Source organism: Hemitrygon akajei, chromosome 7, assembly GCF_048418815.1.
Source record: "Hemitrygon akajei chromosome 7, sHemAka1.3, whole genome shotgun sequence".
NCBI lineage: Eukaryota > Metazoa > Chordata > Chondrichthyes > Myliobatiformes > Dasyatidae > Hemitrygon > Hemitrygon akajei.
The window spans coordinates 133,590,510-133,614,964 of NC_133130.1; the positions used below are offsets into that span (position 1 = coordinate 133,590,510).

The following is a 24,455-nucleotide window of genomic DNA, read 5'->3' on the forward strand; positions in this document are numbered from 1 at the left end:
AAAAACTAAAAATTGCTAATTTGTAATCTCTCTCCCTCTGTCCCTCAACTAGAAAGGTGAGAAACAACCTCAGAACAAAAGTAAAGGGAGCAACTTACAAATTAATTTTAAAGTGACCCCTGACAAGGTAACACAGTGAGTTTTCAGAAGGAAAACGTTTCAAAATTGCAAGAAAGGGGCAAACTAGAAAGAATGTCAGGAGAATTTGTATTTCATCTAGAATTCATAAAAATGTCAAAAACCACAAATCAGTGCACCTTTATGAACAAAACCTTAGCTTGTTTGACTTTACAAACATATCCAGTGATACATTAATTCATAGTCTGAAAATATTTAAATTTACAATATCAACCAACCTCGCAACTCTTCAGAATCTCAGGATCTGCCCGACTAGTATTCTGAATCTCCTGCATTAACGTCTCCAAGGTTTGAAGAGCACTTGGATTTATTGACAGCAAATTTTTCTTCAAGTGTTCTTGAAAGTAGAACCTAATTGTAGAGTACAAAAATGATTAGTGCGATTATCAGACAACAATATGCCTACCCTACTAATTAATGATAATTTTAGAATCAATATACATACAGGCTTACTGTCAGCACAGTTCTGACACAAAGTAAGATTGTTGTAAACATTTTAATACCACCATAGGCCTAAAACGTGCAAGTATGCATTAAAAAAAGTATTTACTACACATCAAGATCAGAAAGTGGCACTGGCAATCAAGCTCCAGGTTCAGTGCTCTGTGCAGTTTGCACATGCCAATATCTACGCACAAAGTTCTGGGGGAACACAGCATCTATGAAAGTGAGTAAATAGTGGACATTTCGGGTCAAGACCCTCCTTCAAAACTGAGAAGGGGAAGATGCCAGAATAAAAAGTTCAGGGGAGGGGAAGAAGGACAAGCTAGAGGGTAAAGCCAGGAGGGTAGGAAAGGTCAAGGGCTGGAGAAGAAGAGAAAAGAATCTGAGAGGAGGAGAGGAGAGCAGACAATGGGAGAAAGTGAAGGATGAAGGGACCCAGGAGAAGTAAAAGGCAGGTGAGAAAAGATAAAAGTTGGAAATAGAGGTGGGGATGGAATTTGTTTATAGAAGGGAGAAATTCTATAATCATGCCATCATGTCGAAGGCTACCCAGATGGAATATAAGGTGTTGTTCCTCCACCCTGAGGGTGGCTTCATCTTGGCACAAAAGGCAACCATGGACCAAGCATTGGATGTCGGAATGGGCACGGGTATCAGAATTCAAATGTTTGGCCACTGCAAAGACCCACTTGTGGCAAATGAGCTTGTTCAGCAAAGCGGTCCCGCAATTTATGACGGGGCTCACCAGTGCAGAGGATAATTGGGAGCATGGGACATTGGACATTTCCTTCAGGTGCTCCATTTTTCTGGCACATCCCAAACATTTGTAGGTTGGCAAATCATCCTGGCTACTTAAACTGCCCATAATGTGTAGATGTTGGGAGTAGATTTTGGAGAAAGTTTATGGGAATCTGGAGGAAATAAAATAGGTTAGTGTAAAAAGGGTGCTTGATGGTCAGGTTAAATTATGAGTTGAACGGCCTGTTTTCAAATTAACTAGAACAGTTTTGATATAATTTCTACTGTCCATCTTACAAGAGTCCAGGTACACCTTTACAGCTAACAAAAGAATAATAACATACATGGAGAAGATTCTCCCTTTTCACGATTCTTGGCACAATTTGAAAAACCTTCATTCAAAAATATTATTCTAACCTAATACAAATAAATTCTTTCTCTACAAAATTTAGACCATCTTTGAGTAATATTGAGATTTCTAATTCAAGCAACAAATTTATCCATCCACCAAAAGCTTTTCTGGGAACTTTCTGGTGGCCAAACCTTTTAATTCCCATTCCCGTTCTGACATGTCAATCCATGCCTCCTCTTCTGCTAAGAGGTGGCAACCTCAGGGTGGAGGAGCAACACCTTATATTCCATCTGGGTAGCCTCCAACCTGATGGCATGAACATCAATTTCTCCTTCTGGTAAAAATATTTTTCCCTTCTTCTACTCCCTACTCAGGTCTTTTACCTCTCCTCACCTATCCAGCTATCCTCCTCCCCACTTTTTATTCTGGTGTCTTCCCCCTTCTACTTCAGTCCTGATGAAGAGTCTCGGCCCAAAAAGTCAACCATTTATTCACTGCCAGAACTGCTGAGTTGCTCCAGCATTTTGTATGTGTTGCTCTGGATTTCCAACATCTGCAGACTTCCTCATGTTAACAAATTTATTGGTTCTTACAAGAGGACCACAACCTTACCATAAAGTTTGAAGGCTTCTGTGCCTAAAGGACCAAGAGAGCTACATTGGCTGGAGTCAGGGCCTTGCACTTTGGCTCTTGGTAGGGTCATCCATGCCAAAAAAGTCAAAGGGTAGAGGCCAGATCAAGAGTGGTCCACCAGTCCTCCAGGTTGGGGGATTCAGCTCAGGGCTAACAACATTGACTGGTCAAAAACAAAATTATTACAGAAGCAGCAATGAAGAATCCTTCTATACAGACAGAGGTTGAAGACCTTCATTGCCGTTCTAAACACCAGAGGCATAATGGGCAGGAAGCAAGTAAATGTATTGGTTAAGATTAAGCCCAGATACAAATCCACTGACTGTATGCATCTTAAAAAGGCACCTCGCATTCAGAACTATTAAAAAATTTGAATGTGTATATCAAATATCAGAATTAATAAAAGAGCTGGAAGCATTGACAAGTCACTTAGCTTGTAACAGGTGAACAGCAGTCACAGTGAGATACCCAGAAAGCAGATACATAGTATTGAAAGATCAGCATAGGTCCGATTCTTATGAGATGATCACACACAAAAAAAGAGATTTTAGAAAATGAAAATAACGTTAAAAGTATAGAAGAGTTATTAGGAGATACAAAAGGTAGCAGAACAAGTAATAGAACATTTTTGGACAGAATCAGACAGAATACAAAAGGTCCTATGTAAATGAAGCAGTGGATTTAACCAGTTTGCTCAGCTGCAAATGCAAATAAGCACACAAGATTTCTACAAAGTGGCAATAACAAACACTGCTGAAGAAGCTGAATTACTTCTCCATATAGCGAATGTTCAGGAAAGAAAGAAAAGGAAATGTAAGGAAGAGGAGGAGAGTGGTCCTGAGGTAAATCCGAGGATGGACTGGTACATATCATCAGTGATGTAACCTGAGGTCAACAGGTGTTTCAGGTCCTCATTTAACATATATTTACATATATGTATATACACACAGACATGCTTTTTTTTTAAAAACATACATTTTATTTATAATACACACTTTTTTTTAAAAAAACAAACACATTTTATTAGCTACCACATAATAGATTAGAGTCATGAAATAAAAGGGGCTGCACAACAATGTGGAAAATGTGACCAGTAGCCAAGTGCTGCTCTACAGACTAAAGACAATGTGTCTCCATGAGGTTTGGTACAAGGAACACTGGATATATTCATGATGTGTGTGTACAGGCCACAATTTCCATATCTACAGGTGAAGCAAAACTTGTAGAGATAATAGAATGCGACAATTTCTATAGATGTGTATTGAATGCACTGGAGCCCATATTGACTGCTAAAGCACAGCCTGGTGTGAAAACACCAATGCCTTTGAACGAAAAATCCTACAAAAGATAGTGGATTTGGCCCAGTCCATCACAGGAAAAGTCCTCCCAACTACTGAGCACATCTACATGCTCTCTTCTCATTGTTGCCATCAGGTAGAAAGTACAGGAGCCTCAGGACTTGCACCACCAGGTTCAAGAACAGTTATTACCCCTCAAACATCAGGTTCTTAAATAAAAGAGAATAGCTACACTCACTTGCCCCATCATTGAAATGTTCCCACAACCAATAATCTCTTTAAGGACTCTTTATCTCACGTTCTCATTATCAACTCACAGACCTCCGTTGATACCCCTGCCCCCCACTACCCCATCCCTATCTATAATTTTAGTCTGGTTCTCTTTCTCTCTTTTCCCCCCTCACTATAATCTCCCCCCCACCCTACCTTTCTTTTTCTTTTATTTCCCATAATTCTCCACCTTCCCCCTAGCCAATTTCCCTTCAGCCTATCACTTCCCAGCTCTCTACTTCATCCCTTCCTCAACCATCCCATGTTACTTCACTCCTGATGAAGGGTTTCGGCCCGAAACGTCATCACTACCTCCTCCCATAGATGCTGTCTGGCCTGCTGAGTTCTGCCAGCATTTTGTGTTTTTATTTTCTCATTATTTATTGCTTTTTATGTTTCCATTTGCACAGTTGGTTGTCTTCAGCACTCTGGTTGATATTTCATCGATTGTGTTATAGTTACTATTCTATAATTTTCTGAGTAAGCCCACAGAAAAATTAATCTCAGAGTTGCATATGGTGATATAAACATACTTTGATAATAAAATTTACTTTGAACTTTAAACTGCGAGGAAAGGAATAGACTTCATGGGATTATCAACATGCTAGGTAGAATGAGAAGATGAAAGCAGATAAAACCTAGAGCTTATTAGCTATTAAATATTGATAAGAACAAGAGAAAGCAACACGAACTGGAAGGCGCAATTCTGAAAAGATTACAAGGACACAAAAGATCTAAGAGTATTTCTAAGTGGTTTATTGAAATTAGCAAGTCAGTTTGAGAAAGTGAGTAAAAAAATTGCACATGGGATCCTGAGTACTTTAAGTAAAGGCTACATGAAATGCTATCACAGGAAAGCAGCATCCATCAGAGCCCCCCCCCCCCCTCCCCACCCCCCAGAACATGCTCTCTTCTTGCTGCTGCCATCAGGAAGAAAGTACAGGAGCCTCAGTACTCTCACCACTAGGTTTAGGAATAGTTATTACCCCTCTACTATCAAGTTCTTGAACCAGAGGGGATAACTTCACTCGCCCCATCACTGAACTGTTCCCACAACCTGACTCACTTTCAAGGACTCCTCATCTCATATTCCGATATTTAGTGTCAACCTGTAACTGTTACCTGCTCAGTTGAGGAAAAACACCAGAGACACGAAATTACCTCTGAAACGGTTTTTATTCAGAGAGGAGTTCGCAGCCCCACGCACTTCGGGCGTAAGGTAGCCAACTCCCAATTTGTCGGTTTACAAAGGTCATACTTATACCCAAAAGCAGGGTACTACATTCGCAAATATGGTTACCGATTCAAATTCATCAATTGATTGGCTATTGCATAGCTAAGCATGCAAAATACTCAGAATTTAGCAAAGGTTAAAGTGTAATACCTAGAATTAATACTGACGTACTTCAGGACACTTGAAATAGGTATCCTTAAAATATTTTGCCAAGCACATTGTCTTGTAGGTTCCCCTTTCCTTGTGGTCTCCACGTCTGACCTGGCACCTTATTTTAGCTACCTCTCCTTACTTCCCCAATGACGTACCTCTCTCTTGTCCTGTCTACATATTTTGCTACACTTACCCCTCACCCACCCCTCTACACGTACCCCTTACCCTTTTCACATTCTCATTCCCTCCACGGCCCCGGTCGCGGACTGTTTATTCCTCCCGTCCAACAGGTGGATGAGAAAAGATCTCTGGTGGGAGGGGAATCCCAAGCCCCCAAAAGGTGACCGAGTATACGAGAACTGCTTCTTCGGAACAGGGTGGGGGTGTTCAGACGTGTATGTCTCAAAAAACGTCGCCTGCCTCTCCAAGCCCTGTAGGAAAAGGGAGTGTCACCCCACCAAGGACCCCTTAGGGATCTCTTGCTCTTGCCATGAGACAAAGTGCCAGTCCCTGGCCAAGGGGGGTGCAACTTCTTTGTGGGGAGGGGAACCACACCCACCTCCGAGTCAACGATCAGGTATTCCTACGACCTAAGTATCGCAGGGGTGCCAAACGAGTGTACGCCCCTGCCCCGGTATAGCAGAATGGAGTGATACCATACACCTAAAGAGTGAGGGTTGCACTGAGACCATGTATACCCTCCCGGGGTATTTTTTCTTCTACAACAGCATTGCCACCAACTTCCTGAAGTACCCTTACCCTTACTCAGTGGCCTATGGCACGCTCCTCCCTATAGCGGTCCCTTGCCCTGGAACTTGGGGTCCCTCACGCCGCCCACCTGGGAGGTACAAGAGAGAGATCTCACAGGAATTTTATGCAGATTACTGAGTCCTGACCACCCTAACCGCAGGTCAGGTGGCCAGATATGGGGCAGCTGGCTTTTTCTCTTTGGGGGCATCAGGAGCCGCTATGGCGGCCCACAATCGGAACTATCTGGCCTGTGGTCTCATGAGCCTCGGGAACACCACCAGGGGAGCATTAAGACTCATGACTGACAGCCTTAACCAACTGCGGCTCTTCTCCATGCAAAACCGCTATGCACTTGATTATCTCCTTGCCAGGGAGGGTGGGCTCTGCGCTATCGTAAAGGACAAATGCATAATGGGGCTAGACTATGCTACCGCTAACATAACACGGTACATGAACAAAATAGATGAACAGTTAGGATCCATCAAGGAAGGAACAGGTTGGACAGGATGGGGGGACTGGGGGCTAGGTGTGTGGAAGGACTGGTTGATCAATGGGGCTATTTACGCGCTGATGGCTATTATCGGGATTTTTGTCTCTATCGCCATTGTCAAATGTGTCCTGAACCGCATGATGGCCTCGCTAGGGGACCTGCTGCCGGCTAAGCCACTGATGATAATGCGGGCAACCGGCGAGGCCACCGAACTCCTCAAACCTGCACCAGAGGATTTTCACGATATTGACAAGTGATCATTTCATGATCACAGGAGGGAATGAGAATGTGAAAAGGGTAAGGGGTACGTGTAGAGGGGGTGGGCAAGGGGTAAGTATAGCAAAATATGTAGACAGGACAAGAGAGAGGTACGTCATTGGGGAAGTAAGGAGAGGTAGCTAAAATAAGGTGTCAGGCCAGACGTGGAGACCACAAGGAAAGGGGAACCTACAAGACAATGTGCTTGGCAAAATATTTTAAGGATACCTATTTCAAGTGTCCTGAAGTACGTCAGTATTAATTCTAGGTATTACACTTTAACCTTTGCTAAATTCTGAGTATTTCGCATGCTTAGCTATGCAATAGCCAATCAATTGATGAATTTGAATCGGTAACCATATTTGCGAATGTAGTACCCTGCTTTTGGGTATAAGTATGACCTTTGTAAACCGACAAATTGGGAGTTGGCTACCTTACGCCCTAAGTGCGTGGGGCTGCGAACTCCTCTCTGAATAAAAACCATTTCAGAGGTAATTTCGTGTCTCTGGTGTTTTTCCTCAACTGAGCAAGTAACAGTTACAGGTTGACATTTATTGCTTATTTATTTTTATTACATTACAGGTAGTACCCGAGTTACGAACGTCCGACTTATGGACAACTCGTACTTACGAACCGAGGAAGAAGAACGCCGTCCGCCATTTTAAATCAGATCGCGACGCCGTCCACCATTTTAAGTCGTTGCCATTGATTGTTTAACTTTGTATTAGGCTTAAATTTTTCTTAGTAAGATTCACCCTGACCCCAGCACCCCCCCCCCCCATTCCAGTCAGCTGGTGGCACAGTGAGATCAGCGAGTTCAATCTGGTGACAGACCGCTCCCGTGCTGGGTTGATGTCGATCCAGTGACTCCCGTACCATCCGTGCCGGGTTGATGTTGAGCTCGCAACTCGACCTCGTAAAAAAAAAACACTGCCTCCTCCAGTTTAAGTACCCACGCGGAATATTGTGGAGGATCAAATACCTAAACCCAGCACAGCCCCCACTTGTCCCATTTAGCCTGTCTGTGTGGTGGTCCTTAGGACCCAGCGGACCTCGGGAGCCGGCAGAGCTCGGGACCCGCCGCCCACAGTGTTTCTGTTCCATTGATGGGAAGCGATCGCGAATGAAAATAAAGCAGAAATAATAAAGCGTTTGGAAAGAGGTGAAACGCCATCTGTCATTGGAAAAGCGTTAGGCTACAGTCGGTCAACGATCGGAACAATTTTAAAGGATAACGGATAAAGTCAGAATAATGGAGCATGTGAAAGGCCCAGCCCCGATGTAAGCCACAATTATTACTAAGCAACGCAGTGGTTTGATTATTGGAATACATACGTTTCTTAAGTGTTTTATATGCATAGAAAGGTAAATATATACTGTATACTAAGACAAACATTTGACTAACTGATGCTAAATAATACCAGAAGTACTTGTTCCGACTTACATACAAATCCGACTTAAAGACGGACTCAGGAACAGAACTTGTACATAACCCGGGGACTGCCTTGTAGCTTTTTTTATTTGCAGAGTTTGTTGCCTTCTGCACACTGGTTAAACACCCAAGTTGGATGGTCTTTTATCGATTCTGTTGTGGTTATTATTCTATAGATTTATTGATTATGCCTACAGGAAAACAAATCTCAGGGTTATATTGGGCCTTTACCTGACCCTTTTGATTCAGCCAGCGTTTAAATCTATTGAAACTTGGCTCTTCCTCACTCTCAGTGATGGGCCCACTGTCTTGCCTCCAATTCTGCCACATTGAATTGCCTCCAGGTCCAAAGGGAAGTAACAGATCATTTCTTGTGATGGCCATTTACCAGAAAAAGAGCAATTAACCAAGTATTTAGTTGTTTTCTTTGTTTCATTGGCCACCAGCTGGAAGATGCTGAGATTTACCAGTGCTGTCTTAAACCGCAAGCTCTGATGAACCTTTATATATAAACAATATTTGTTCATTAAGATGGCATCCAGTTCTTCAGGAAAATGAGAAGGATTTGAAGGGATGCAGAAAAGATCTGCCAGAATGGTAGGAAGGATGAGGGAAAACGTAATCAGAAAAGACGTAAAAGCTGGGATTGTATCCCATGGAACAGAAGAGGTTGTGAGGAATCAGAGGGTGTTTTATTAAATGATGAAAGATCCAGGCAGATGGATAATACTGCCTACAAGTAGACAACAGAGAAGATAGAATGAAGATAAAGGGCAAAAGAATGAAAGGATAGATAAATAAAACATTTTAACACAAGTGGTTAGCAGTTGGAAATCACTGCCGTAGACAGTTCAACTACCATACTCAACACAGACCTGGAAAAATATCTTGGGGGGGGAAAGATTTTCAGGACCAAGTGAACAGGACAGATGAGAAGTCCCAGCTGAATTACTCCTGCACTGAGCTAGTACAGATTAGATGTTATCTTCTTGCTTTGTTTTTCCAAAGAAAATGTGTCATTTAAATGTTTGACAAATGATTTTGCATTTGTATTTTTACATCATAAAAACTGTATAGGAAACAAAAACAGCTTGCATAATTATTAATTACATACCACCTTCCTGAATCAAAGAAGTATAATGCTAAATCAGTAGCTGCATGCAGGAACAAAGAGATTTAATCCTTAATCACAGTAGCAATATTTACAATACAATGCCCATTTTAAAAAGATTTGACTCTACTCCAAGAAAAACTGAACAAACCTGTTGCACTCTCACAACTATATTTAATACGCTTGCGACATCTAGTGGCAGAAAACAGATCCCAAGGATCTTAAATGTTTCTATAGCTAGATTACAGACCAAACTAAAACGTATAAAGAAACAGAGGTAGGTTATTTGGATCCTTTTGCTGGTTTAATAAGTTCACTTTTTACACCAGCACATTTATTTAACTTCCAGTCAAGACAGCACCAGTGAACAACAGTCCCACAGACAACATCTTCCAGAAAGTCAATCATTTCAGTTTTTCTACGTCTTCTTATTCTTTTTATCTTTTTTTTAAACTGTTAGAGGCTGTGACTTACAGTCTGTAGTTCAATCGGGTGAGCTAGCATTCCACTGTCCCCAAGAAAACTCCAGGAGAGAAATGTGAGCACAAACTATCACAAGGAGAAGCTGAGAGAAGAGACAAGGGCCCGTGATCAACCACATTTCTCACTGATCGAGGCGGCAAGGAAGAATGAAACATACAGGCAAATCTGGAGAAGAGCGAGCAGTTCTCAGAGAGGCCTGCTAGAAAGTGTTGGTTTGAATTGCTTCCCTCGGAGAGAATGCTGGTTCGTGTCACTTCCCGCAGAGGGGCCGCTGGGTCCTGATGCTCTCTGAGATGTTATCGAAGTTCTGAGATTTATGGATTAGACTGTAGTTCATATAGGCCTCTTTCAGTTAGGTTTTTTCTCTAAAAAGTCTTTTTGCCCATTCTCTCTTGTTGGCGACTGGCAGGCTGGGGGCTTGGAATTTGATGTTCTGATCTGTTAGTTTTGTGCGAGGGAGTGGTTGAGGGGGTTTGGGGTTTGTGAATTTTTGTTTCTTTTTCTTTTCATGCAGAAGGATTACAACGAGGGCAAGGGGGGCATTGATGTCTTTCTTTCAACTACTTCTATGGTTTTCTGTATCTTATGGCAATTTGGAGATGACAAATCTCAGAGTTGTATTATTCATATATACTTTAATAATAAAATGAACCTTTGATTTATCAAGAGGCTGTGCAGAATAGGCCCTTTCTGGCCCTTAAACCACACCACCTAGTAATTCCGATTTAATCCAGGACCCAGCACAAGATGATTTACAAGATTGAAAGAGTACGGAGAAAATTTACAAGGATGTTGCCAAATCTGGAAGGCCTGAGTTATGTGGGAAAACTGAATAGGTTGGGGACATTATGCCTTGGAACGTAGAAGATTAAGAGAAGATCCGATAGAGGTATAGAAAATTATGAGGGTTATAGATCATAAATGCAAGCAGGCTTTTTCCACTGAGGTTGAGTGGGACTACAACCAGAGGTCGTGGGTTAAGGGTGAAAGGTGAAAAGTTTAAGGGGAACATGAGGGGAAACTTCTTCACTCAGAGGTTGGTGAGAATGTGGAATGAGTTACCAGCGCAAGTGGTGCACGTGAGCTCGGTTTCAACATTTAAGAGAAGTTTGGATAGGTACATAGATGGTAGGGGGTATGGAGGGCTATGGTCCCAGTGCTGGTCAATGGCATCCAGCAGTTTAAATGGTTTGACGCAGACTAGACAGCCAAAGGGCCTGGTTCTGTGCTCAATGACCGATTAACCTACTGACTGCTACCTCTTTGCACCATTTTCCTGCACTAACCCCATACCCCTAATTCCCTTTATATCAAAACATCTTTCTGCCTCTGCCCTAAACATGCTTAACTACTGAGCCGCCACAGTCTTTATACAGCAGATGCAGAATTACAAATAAATATTGTCTCTATTTGAAGGAATTGCTTCTCAATAGTTCCCCCAAATACCCAATCACTCATTTAAAACTTTGACCCATGATGGAGGACAACAGTTTGTATGAGGGGTGGGGAATGGCTACGGCACAGGATCAAAATCAGCTGCAAAAGGTTGTAAACTTAGTCAGCTCCATCATGGACACTAGCCTCCGTAGTATCCAGGACATCTTCAAGGAGCGATGCCTCAAAAAGGCATCATCCATCATTAAGAACCCTCATCACCCAGGACATGCCTTGTTCTCACTGTTACCATCAGGGAGGTGGTACAGAAGCCTGAAGGCACACACTCAACGATTCAGAAACAGCTTCTTACATTAGACCACAGACCATAGTGTGTATGTATTAAATCATACATAATACATATTATTCATTGCATTGTACTGATGCCACAGACAACAAATTTCACAATATATGATGGTGATATTAAACCTGATCCTGATTCTATTCATGTATGGTCGAATGTCAATTAAACTTGAATTTGACAGGAAATGATAAAGTAGTGATGGTTGGGTCAATGTTATACTATTAATAAAGTATAACGGACATTGAAATAAATAAATACTTTTTGAAAGCCTATTCAAAAAATTGAAAAATATTCAAGGAAATTGAAAAATATCATTTCTAAATACGAAGCATTGCTATTGCAATCATTTACTATCCAAATACCAGGTATGCAAGGCTTTCAAACTGTATCATCCAATGTCACACGTTGTTGCATCTCTCTAGCTGGCGCCAATCAGTGAAAGTATCTCAAATTGTGGTCAACTATCACCGCAATCAATGAAGCAGCAAGCGAAGGCGATGCTGATTTGAAGGATGGGCCGTGCGGTATCGCAAAGCCACAGGCAACGTGCTCAAGACGGGGTTGCAGATGGGAGTTGGTATCACTGTCACTGTTGGAGTGAACGATTTGGAGAGGAGTCGATATGGAAGAGTTTCGATGCCCATCCATTTAACCCGGGTGCGAGGTTGGATCGCTCTAAGCACCAATGAGATCAAAACTGGCTTTGGGCTGTGCGGCCCAAATATGACACTGCGACAGGGCCCAGGTTCTAGAAGGAGGCACTACGTAGTGCTTGGACAATTTAAGCACCGGTCCAGATAGACTGGAAAGCCCAAGTGTCAGGACTAGAGGAAAGGGTCATGCCGATTTTGCTTGCTCTCCCAAGATGTTCTTCCTATCTAATATGAACTGAGATAGCTAATACGAGTAGACACGGGCTGACTCAGCTGCTCCAGCGAGCAGATCCAAAGACTCAGTCTGGTTCAGAAGGCTGTCATTTGCTTCTATCGTTTGCATGTGTGGTCCCCACCCCCCTTTATAATGGTCTTTTTATTAAAAATTGAGTTCTTCGGATTTCACTTTGCAACTGCCTGTAAGCAAACAAATCTCAAGGTATATTACATACATTCTTTGATAATGAATGTACTTTAGCCTTGAATCACTGCTGAGTTGTTCAAAAATCATTTGCTCCATTTTGCAGTAAATATAATTATGTACAGTTGAAAGAAAACGTTTGTGAACCCTTTGCAATAGCCTGGCTTTCTGCACTAATTACTCAGAAAATGTGACCTGATCTTCATCTAGGTCACAATACTAGACAAACACAGTCTGCCTAAGCTAATAACACACAAACAATTGTACTTCTCGTCATTACTGAGTGCACAATTTTTTTTTAAAATCACAGTCTAGGTTCAAAACAGTATGTGAACCTCTGGGGTTCAAATAACTTCTACATTAGTTATATGAAGTCAGGTGCTCCTATCAGTGAGATGAGATTGGAGGTGCGGGTTGTAGAGGTGCCCTGCCCTATATAAGACACAGAAAATCAGCTTACTGATCGACCCTGCTCTTCTCAAGAAAGATCTGTTTATGTGCACCATGTCTTGATCAAAACAACTTTGTGAGAACCTTAGAAGAATTGTAGAGAGGCATCAAGCTGGAAAAGGCTACAAAAACATTTCTAAAGACCTGAGTGTTCATCAGTCCATAGTAAGAGAATCTGTCAACAAATGGAGGAAACTCCATGCTGTTGCTACTCTCCCTCAGAATGGGCATCCTGCAAAAAAAAAAATCACACCAACAGCACGTTCAACATGTGAAGCTGAAGGCTGAAGGGTAACAGCAAAAGACCAGTGTAAATCTCTAGAACTTGCTAAAGTCTCTGTTCATGTGTCCACTATAAGAAAACCACTGGACATGAATGGTGTTCGTGGAGGGACACCATGAAGGAAACAACTGCTCTCCAAAAAAAACCTTGTTGCATGTCTCAAGTTTGCAAAAGACCACCTAGATGTTCTATAATGCTTCTGGGACAACGTTCTGTAGACAGATGAGACAGAAGTTGAACATCTTAGCAGAAATGCACTCTGCTATGTTTGAAGAAAGAGGGCACTGCACACCAACTCCAAAACATCATCCCAACTGTGAAGCATGGTGGAAGGAACATCATGGTTTGGGGCTGCTTTGCTGCCTCAGGGCCTGGATGCTTGCAATCATTGAGGGAACAAGGGATTCAAAATTGAGAAGCAGTGGAGTGAGAGGCAGCAGAGTGGTAGGGCTTTGGCTCAACAGGCTTAGGCGGTAACAGGACGAGGCGAGGTAGGTTTACCTGTGTAATTTACAGAAAGGAGGAAGTATGTGAGTGAGGCCAGTTTTCTGTGCTCAGTGTCAGATGTGGCTATTCATCGCCTGGTCAGGGAGAACGAGGAGGTGATAGAAAGGAGTTATCGGCAGGTGGTCACACCGGGGCCACGGGAGACAGACAAGTGGGTCACAATCAGGAGGGGGAAGGAGAAGGTCAGGCACGAGACAGTACCCCTTGACAATGAGTACTCCTGTTTGAATACTGTTGGGGGAGACAGCCTACCTGGGGGAAGCAACAGCGGCTGTGCCTCTGGCATAGAGTCTGGCCCTGTGGCTCAGAAGGGTCGGGAAAGGAAGAGGAAGGCAGTAATGGTATGGGACTCTATAGTTAAGGGGTCAGACAGGCAAATCTGTGAATACAGGAAAGAAACTCGGATGGTAGTTTGCCTCCCAGATGCCAGAGTCCAGGATGTTTCAGATCGTGTCTAAGATACCCTGCAGTGGGAGGGAGAACAGCCAGAGGTCATGGTACATATTGGTACCAATGACATAGGCAGGAAAAGGGAAGAGGTCCAGAAAAAAGACTACAGGGAGTTAGGAAGGAAGTTGAGAAGCAGGACTGCAAAGGTAGTAATCTCCGGATTACTGCCTGTGCCACGCGACAGTGAGAATAGGAATTGAATGAGGTGGAGGATAAATGTGTGGCTGAGGGTTTGGAGCAGGGGGAGGGATTCAGATTTCTGGATCATTGTGACCTCTTTTGGGACTGGTGTGACCTGTACAAAAAGGACAGGTTGCATTTGAATCCCAAGGGGACCAATATCCTGGCAGGGAGGTTTGCTAAGGCTACTGAGAGAGTTTAAACTAGAATTGTTGGGGGGTGTGAACCGAACTGAAGAGACTGGGGAAGAGGAGGTTGGCACACAAAGAAAGCTTGTAGACAGTACGAGAGGGAGGATAGGCAGGTGATAGAGAAGGGACGCGCTCAGACCGAAGGTTTGAGATGCATCTATTTTAATGCATGGAGTGTTGTGAACAAAGTGGATGAGCTTAGAGCGCGGATCAGTACTTGGAGCTAGCTATGATGTGGTGGTCATTACACAGACTTGGGTGGCTCAGGGGCAGGAATGGTTACTTCGAGTGCCAGGCTTTAGATGTTTCAGAAAGGACAGGGAGGGAGGCAAAAGAGATGGGGCCATGGCACTGTTGATCAGAGATAGTGTCACGGCTGCAGAAAAGGTGAACGCCATGGAGGGATTGTCTACAGAGTCTCTGTGGGTTGAGGTTAGGAACAGGAAGGGGTCAATAACGTTAATGGGTGTTTTTTTATAGGCCACCCAATAGCAACAGGGATATCGAGGAGCAGATAGGGAAACAGAACCTGGAAAGGTGTAATAATAACAGAGCTAACACAGGGAAATCTGCAGATGCTGAAAATTCAAACTACACACACAAAATGCTGGTGGAACACAGCAGGCCAGGCAGCGTCTATAGGAAGAAGCACTGTCAACGTTTCGGGCAGAGACCCTTCATCAGGACAATAACAGAGTTGTTGTGATGAGAGATTTTAATTTCCCAAATAGCGATTGGCATCTCCCTAGAGCAAAGGGTTCAGATGGGGTGGAGTTTGTTAGGTGTGTGCAGGAAGGTTTCTTGACACAATATGTAGATAAGCCTACAAGAGGAGAGGCTGTACTTGATTTGGTATTGGGAAATGAACCTGGTCAGCTGTCAGATCTCTCAGTGGGAGAGCATTTTGGAGATAGTGATCATAATTCTATCTCTTTTACAATAGCATTGGAGAGAGATAGGAACAGACAAGTTAGAAAAGTGTTTAATTGGAGTAAGGGGAATTATGAGGCTATCAGGCAGGAAATTGGAAGCTTAAATTGGAAACATGTTCTCAGGGAAAAGTACAAAACAAATGTGGCAAATGGGGGGGACGTCATGTGATGACGTAGGATCGAGACGCTGGAACCCAGCTCTCCCGTAAAAAGTTAATAAATTAATGTTTAAATGAAGAAAAGTTAGTCAATACTTTCTAAAAGTTACTTATAAACTACTCCGGATTGTGTCAAGCTATGCCTCAAGGAAGGAAGATGAAGAAAACTAATACCGGGAAGACTACGCAAGTTGGAACAAGAACAAGGCCCACGTCTACCGAGGAACCGCGGTCTCAGGTACATTATACCACCGGCGATACGGAACAGGAGACTGCGGCAACATCGGCCATTTCTAAAGGAAAAGACCATCGTGAACTGCGCAAACGCGAAGGATGGAGCATGCGCAAACGGGAGCAACAAGAACTACAAAGCCCAGCTACCACTGCAACTGAAAGTGATAGCGAATCGGAGGGAGAGTCAGATCTTCCGGAAAGATCAGATGAAGAGGGAGTTAAAAGTCCTTCTAGAAATATAGAAAAGACTTTGAGGCAAATAATGCGTAAATTAGACACACTAAAAGTAATTAAAAATAATCAAAAAATACTTGAAAAAAAAATGACCAATATGGAGATTATGCTTGATAAAATGACAAAGAGACAGGAAAGAATGGAAAAAAGAATTACGGACTTGGAAACTACAATGGAAGACATGGTTGAAAGAATGGACAAAATGGAAAATGAAAATACTGCTTGGGCATCAGAAAGAAAACAATTTATGGAAAAAATTGATAAGCTTGAAAATTTCAGTAGACGAAATAATATTAAAATTGTTGGACTTAAAGAAGATATAGAAGGAGAAGATCCAATAAATTTTTTTCAAAAATGGATCCCTGAAAAATTGGAAATGGAAAGTGAAACTCCAATTGAGATTGAAAGGGCTCATAGATCCTTAAGGTCAAGACCTCAAGCTGATCAAAACCCACGATCAATTTTGATAAAATGCTTACGATACCAAGACAAAGAAAAGATCCTGAAGGCCGCTGCCCAAAGTGCCAAAAATAGAAACGGGCCACTGATGATAGCAGGGAAACCAGTTCTTTTTTATCCTGATATAAGTGACAACCTGTTGAAGAGAAAGAAGGAATTTAACCCAGCGAAAAAAGCCTTATGGGAAAAGGGTTATAAATTTACAATGCGTCATCCAGCAACACTGATAATTTTTTTGGAGGAGGGAAAAAATTTTTTTCCCGATTATCGAAAAGCGGAGGAGTTTGTACAAGAACTTCCATCTATTCGCTAATTACACATAGAGGCTTCCAAACGTAATGGATTAAAGACGAAGATAGACCCAACGAACAGAAGTGATGGACATTTATGGATATTATAGAAGAGAAAAGCAAAATTTTAGAAATACTAAATGAGAATAGTATTTTTTTTTCTCTTCTTATACATATACTTTTTTATGTTGCGGGGGGGCTGGGGAGCTTTGGATCGGTTACTGCGGGATTCACGTGTGTAATCATGGCGGTTGCCATGACCCGTACAGCAGAGGGGGGTAATGTTGTGTTTTTTTTCCACAACATTAGTAGGGGGGTATTTTGTTTTTTTCTTTATATTTTAATTTTCTTCTATCTTTTTGCCTGGATGATTGGTGGGGACACACATAGCAACATGGAGATTTTTATAAAGATTTCCCAGGATACCACGAAAGTTGGAAGATTAGGTATTATTATAGATTGGAGTAATATGATAAAAAAATAATGACTAATCTACTAAATTTTTAAAGTTTTAATGTTAATGGGCTTAATGGGCCAGTAAAAAGAAAAAGAATTTTAACATATATTAAAAAAATGAAAACAGATATAGCTTTTTTACAAGAAACTCATTTAACAGACATAGAACATCAGAAATTAAAAAGAGACTGGGTTGGAAATGTTATTGCAGCTTCATTTAATTCAAAGGCGAGAGGAGTTGCAATTTTGGTTAACAAAAATCTACCAATTAAAATACAAAACGTATTAACTGATTCGGCGGGGAGATATCTAATTATACACTGTCAAATTTTTTCAAAACTATGGACCCTTATGAACATTTATGCACCAAATGAAAATGATGTAAAATTCATACAGGAGGTCTTTTTGAATTTGGCTAACGCACATGATTAAAATATTAATAGATGGAGATTTTAATTTTTGTCTAGATCCAGTTTTAGATAGATCAACAAAGGTTGTTACAAAATCAAAAGCAGTAAAATTAACTCTATCATTGATGAAAGACTTAAATCTGATTGATATATGGAGAAGAATTAATTCAAAAGAAAGATTATTCATTTTATTCAAATAGACATAAAACATATTCAAGGATAGATTTTTTCCTATTATCAACGAATATTCAAGATAGAGTGAAAAATGTGGAATATAAAGCAAGAATATTGTCAGATCATTCTCCTTTAATAATGACAATGATAATGATAGATAAAGAGGAATCAATTTATAGGTGGAGATTTAATTCAATATTATTAAAACGTCAAGATTTTTGTGATTTTATGAAAAAACAGATTCAGTTATTTTTAGATATAAATTCACATTCAGTTGATGATAAATTTATAGTGTGGGAAGCAATGAAGGCATACTTGAGAGGTCAGATAATAAGTTATACTTCTAAAATTAAGAAGGAATATATGATAGAAATAGATCAATTGGAAAAAGAGATTACAAAATTAGAAAAAGAATCCCAAAGAAATATGACAGAAGAAAAACGAAGACAACTTATTAACAAGAAGTTACAATATAATACGCTCCAAACATATCGAACAGAAAAAGCAATTATGAGAACTAAACAAAGATATTACGAACTAGGTGAAAGATCACATAAAGTTCTTGCATGGCAGCTAAAAACAAATCAGACTTCTAAAACAATAAATGCAATTCGAACAAGAGTAAATAAAATTACTTATAAACCTTTAGAAATTAATGAAGCTTTTAAGAATTTTTATTCTGAGTTGTACAAATCAGAATCACAAAATGACAATGTAAAGATAGAAAGGTTTTTAATCACAAATAATTCTTCCAAAATTAAATACGGAAGAACAGAAGGGATTAGATATGCCTTTTACATTGAAAGAGGTCGAAGAAGCCCTAGGATCACTTCAAAGTAATAAATCTCCAGGAGAAGATGGTTTTCCGCCTGAATTCTATAAAAAGTTTAAAGATTTATTAATTCCTCCTCTTATGGAGTTAATACACCAAGCGGAAAGAACGCATAAACTTCCAGAATCTTTTTCGACAGCTATTTTAATAGTATTGCCAAAAAAAAGATAGAGATCTTTTAAAGCCATCATCATATAGACCGATTTCTTTATTAAATACTGATTATAAAATTATAGCAAAAATCTTCTAATAGATTATCTAAATGCTTACCAAAATTAGTACATATGGATCAAACAGGATTTATTAAAAATAGACAATCAGCAGATAATGTAACTCGCTTATTTAGTATAATTCATTTAGCACAGAAGAGGGAGGAAATGAGCGTGGCAGTTGCTTTAGATGCAGAAAAAGCATTTGATAGATTGGAGTGGGATTTTTTATTTAAGGTATTGGAAAAATATGGATTAGGAGTATCTTTTATAAAATGGATTAAAACCTTAAATACTAATCCCAAAGCTAAAGTAGTGACAAATGGTCAAATTTCAACACCATTTCAGTTAACAAGGTCAACTAGGCAAGGTTGTCCATTATCACCTGCTTTATTTGTGTTGGCGATAGAGCCATTAGCTGAATTGATTAGAATGGACCCAGATATTAAGGGTTTTAGAGTTAACCAGGAAGAATACAAGATTAACTTATTTGCTGATGATGTTCTGCTTTATCTAACAAACCCATTGCAATTGTTGCGTAAATTATCCTATAGATTAGAAGAATATGGGAAAATATCAGGTTATAAAATAAATTGGGATAAAAGTGAAATTTTACCTCTTACTAAAGGAGATTATAATCAATGTCGATTAATAACCCAATTTAGATGGCCGGCAAATGGTATAAAATATTTAGGTATAAGAGTTGATCATGATATAAAGAACATATACAAATTAAATTACTTACCACTATTGAAAAAAATTCAAGAAGATCTTGATAAATGGATGGTATTACCAATAAAATTAGTAGGTAGAGTAAATACCATAAAAATGAATATATTCCCTAGATTACAATAATTATTTCAATCACTACCAATACAATTATCCCAGAAGTTTTTTCAAGAGCTAAATAAATATGTGAGGAAGTTTCTTTGGAAAGGTAAGATGTCAAGAATATCGTTGGAAAAATTGACATGGAAATTTGAGCTAGGAGGGTTACAACTTCCAAATTTTAAGAATTATTATAAAGCAAATCAACTTAGATTTATTGCATCTTTTTTTGAGAAAGATAAACCGGCATGGATCAGAATAGAACTAGATAAAATAGGAGAAAACATACCAGAAGATTTTATATATAAATGGGAATCTAAATTGATACGGGAAAAGAAAGAATCTCCTATATTAAAACATTTGATTGATTTATGGAATAAGATAAATGTTGACGATGAGACAAAGAAATCCTTATTAGCAAAGAGATCTTTAATTCAAAATAGACTTATTCCTTTTACAATGGATAATCAACTTTTATATAATTGGTTTCAAAAAGGGATTAGATATATAGGAGATTGTTTTGAAGGAGGTATATTAATGTCATTCGATCAATTAAAGAATAAATATAAAGTATCAAACAACACTCTTTTTTGTTACTTTCAACTAAGGGCTTATTTAAGAGAAAAGTTAGGTCAAACAATGTTATTACCGAAACCCAATGAAATAGAAACTTTAATTCAAAAAGGAAAGATTAAAAAATTTATCTCTTGTATGTATAATTTGATTCAAAAACAGGCAATTAAACAAGGAGTCCATAAGTCAAGACAAAAATGGGAAAGTGATTTGAATATCAAAATTGAAGAAAAAAACTGGTCAAGACTATATCTTGAGAGTATGACAAATACAATAAACGTTCGATTAAGATTAGTGCAATACAATTTTTTACATCAACTATATATTACACCACAAAAAATAAATAAATTAAACCCAAATTTATCTGATCAGTGTTTCCGATGTAACCAAGAAATTGGTACTTTTTTACATTCTACTTGGTCTTGTTCTAAGATTCAACCTTTCTGGACAAATTTAAGAGTTTTATTGGAACAAATTATTGGAATACAACTTCCACACAACCCAATATTACTTTTACTAGGTGATATTGAAGGGATAAAACCGATATCCAAATTGAATAAATATCAAAAAGAATTTATAAAAATTGCATTAGCAGTAGCCAAAAAAGCTATTGCAGTGACTTGGAAATCGGATACATATCTAAGTATAGATCGTTGGAAGAACGAAATTTATGGCTGTATTCCACTTGAAAAAATTACTTATAATTTAAGAGATAAATATGAAACATTTTTGAAAATTTGGCGCCCTTATTTACAAAAGACAGGATTAAATATATAGGTGCTCCGAAGATGAAATAATTGGTTACTTGGGGAAAGAAAGAAATATATATACTAAAGTTATTACGAACTCCATGGAGCATGTGGGGATCTTCCAATATCCAGGCATTCCTTTTTTTTTTCTTTCTTATTTTTTTAATAGGGATGTTAGGGGGGAGGGGTTAAGGGGAGGGGGGCTGGGTAACATTTTTTTTTCATACACATTTATTCTGTAACTATTTGAAAACAATAAAAAAAAGTTTAAAAAAAAAGAAATGTGGCAAATATTCAGGGGATATTTGTGTGGAGTTCTGCATAGGTACGTTCCAATGAGACAGGGAAGTTATGGTAGGGTACAGGAACCATGGTGTACAAAGGCTGTAATAAATATAGTCAAGAAGAAAAGCTTACAAAAGGTTCAGAGAGCTAGGTAATGTTAGAGATCTCGAAGATTATAAGGCTAATAGGAAGGAGCTTAATAAGGAAATTAGGAGGGCCAGAAGGGGTCATGAGAGGGCCTTGGCGCACAGGATTAATGAAAACCCCAAGGCATTCTACAAGTATATGAAGAGCAAGAGGGTAAGACATGAAAGAATAGGACCTATCAAGTCTGACAGTGGGGAAGTGTGTATGGACCCAGAGGAAATAGCACTATGGAAACTGATCTTGGTGATTGTAGTGATGACTTGCAGCAGACTGAGAAGCTTAAGCATGTAGATATTAAGAAAGAGGATGTGCTGGAGGCTTTTGGAAAGCATCAAGTTGGATAAGTCGCCGGGACCAGATGAGATGTACCCTAGGCAAGGCGAAGGAGGAGACTGCTGAGCCTCTGGCGATGATCTTCGCATCATCAATGGGGATGGGAAAGGTTCCGGAGGATTGGAGGGTTGTGGATGTTGTTCCTTTATTTGAGAAAGGGAGTAGAGATAGCCCAGGAAATTATAGACCAGTGAGTCCTACCTCAGTGGTTGGTAAGTTGATGGAGAAGATTCTGAGATGCAGGATTTATGAACATTCGAAGACGTATAATATGATTAGTATTAGTCAGCATGGCTTTGTCAAGGGCAGATCGTGCCTTACGAGCCTGATTGAATTTTTTGAGGACGTGGCTAAACACATTGATGAAGGAAGAGCAGTAGATGTAGTGTATATAGATTTCAGCAAGGCACTTGTTAAGGTACCCCATGCAAGGCTTATTGAGAAAGTAAGGAGGCATGGGATCCAAGGGGACATTGCTTTGTGGATCCAGAACTGGCTTGCCCACAGAAGTATAAGAGTGGTTGTAGACTGCTCATATTCTGCCTGGAGGTTGGTCACCAGTGGAGTGCCTCAGGGATCTGTACTGGGACCCTTACTCTTTGTGATTTATATAAATAACCTGGATGAGGAAGTGTAGGGATGGGTTAGTAAGTTTGCTGATGACACAAAGGTTGGAGATGTTGTGGATAGTGTGGAGGGCTGTCAGAGGTTACAGTGGGACATTGATAGGATGCAAAACTGGGCCGAGAAGTAGCAGATGGAGTTCAACTCAGATAAGTGTGAAGTGGTTCACTTTGGTAGGCCAAATATGATGGGAGGATATAATATTAATGCTAAGACTCTTGGCAGTGTGGGCGATCAGAGGGATCTTGGGATCTGAGTCCATAAAACGCTCAAAGCATCTGCGCAGGTTGACTCTGTGGTTAAGAAGCCGTATAGTGTATTGGCTTTCATCAAACGCGGAATTGAATTTAGGAGCCGAGGAGGTAACGTTGCAGCTATATAGGGCCCTGGTCAGACCCCACTGGAGTACTGTGCTCAGTTCTGGTCACCTCACTACAGGAAGAATGTGGAAGCCGTAGAAAGGGTGGAGAGGAGATTTACAAGGATGTTGCCTGGATTGGGGAGCATGCCTTATGAGAATAGGTTGAGTGAACTCGGCCTTTTCTCCTTGGAGCGATGGAGGATGAGAGGTGACCTGATAGAGGTGTATAAGATGAGCGGCATTGATCGTGTGGATAGTCGGAGGCTTTTTCCCAGGGCTGAAATGGTTGCCACAAGAGGACACAGATTTAAGGTGCTGGGGAGTAGATACAAAGGAGATATCAGGGGTAAGTTTTATACTTAGAGAGTGGTGAGTGCATGGAATGGGCTACCGGCAACAGTGGTGGAGGCAGATACGATAGGGTCTTTTAAGAGACTTTTGGATGGGTACATGGAGCTTAGAAAAATAGAGGGCTATAGGTAAGCCTAGTAATTTCTAAGGTAGGGACATGTTCGGCACAATTTTGTAGGCTGAAGGGCCTGTATTGTGCTGTAGGTTTTCTATGTTTCTATGTTTTCTATGAATCAAGACATTTTACAGGAAAAATGTCAGGATAGTGGTCCGACATCTAAAGCTTGATAGAAGTTGGATGATGTAATAAGACAATGAACCAAAACAAGAGTAAATTAACAACAGAATGATTTAAAAAGAAGAAAATTTGTGTTTTGGAATGGCTAAGTCAGACCAGACCTTAACTCAATTGAGATGCTGTGGCGTGACCTGAAGACAGCTGTTCATGCAAAGTATCCCAGAAATATTGATGAACTGAAACAGTTTTGAGTGGAGGAATAGTCTAATAATAATGCTCCTCACCATTGTGCAAGTCTGATCAGCAGCTACAGGAAAAGTTTGATGGAAGTTATTGCTGCTAAAGGAGGTTCTACTAGTTACTAAATACAAGGGTTCACATATTTTTTCCAGCCTGAATTGTGGATGATTAAACAATGTGTTCAATAAAGAGGAAAAGTACGAATATTTGTGTGTTATTAGTTTAGGCAGATTATGTTTGTCTAATATTGTGTCTTAGATGAAGATCAGACCACATTTTATGAGTAATTAATGCAAAAATCCAGGTAATCACAGAGGGTTCACAAACTTTTTTTCTTGCAACTGTATCTTTTTAGTATGGATAGCGTTTAAAGAATTGAGGGATGGTATCCAATACCACATGCCAACACAGGTTTTGAGCATTCCATCTTGGGCACGTGTGCCATAGTTTTGCCATCAGTGTCAGAAGCATAGGCTCAGCCCAAGTCTGCTCCACCATTCAAACAGAGTTGATTTATTTTCACCTCTTTCTACGCCTGGAAAATTCATGCAACTTTTAACCATGTTACCAATTAAAAGCGTATCAAACCCTGCCTTAAATACACTTAAAGACTTATGTTCCATTGCAATCTGTAGCAAAGAATTTAGACCCTCTCGAGGACCAGTATACCTTTTTCTAGAT

At 40.1% G+C, this 24,455-nt stretch overlaps 1 protein-coding gene across 3 annotated transcripts in view; it reads right to left on the minus strand.

Annotated features, from left to right (window-relative positions):
- LOC140730921 (M-phase phosphoprotein 9) overlaps nucleotides 1-24,455 on the minus strand; it is a 115,291-nt gene that overhangs the window by 79,640 nt on the left and 11,196 nt on the right. For all 3 annotated transcript variants that reach the window (XR_012099700.1, XM_073051996.1, XM_073051995.1), the window contains exon 2: nucleotides 357-489. Coding sequence is in view for 2 of the 3 variants with exons in the window: in XM_073051996.1 (XP_072908097.1) it covers nucleotides 357-489 (133 nt within the window). In the remaining variant the exon portion in view is untranslated. The remainder of the gene's footprint in view (nucleotides 1-356; nucleotides 490-24,455) is intronic.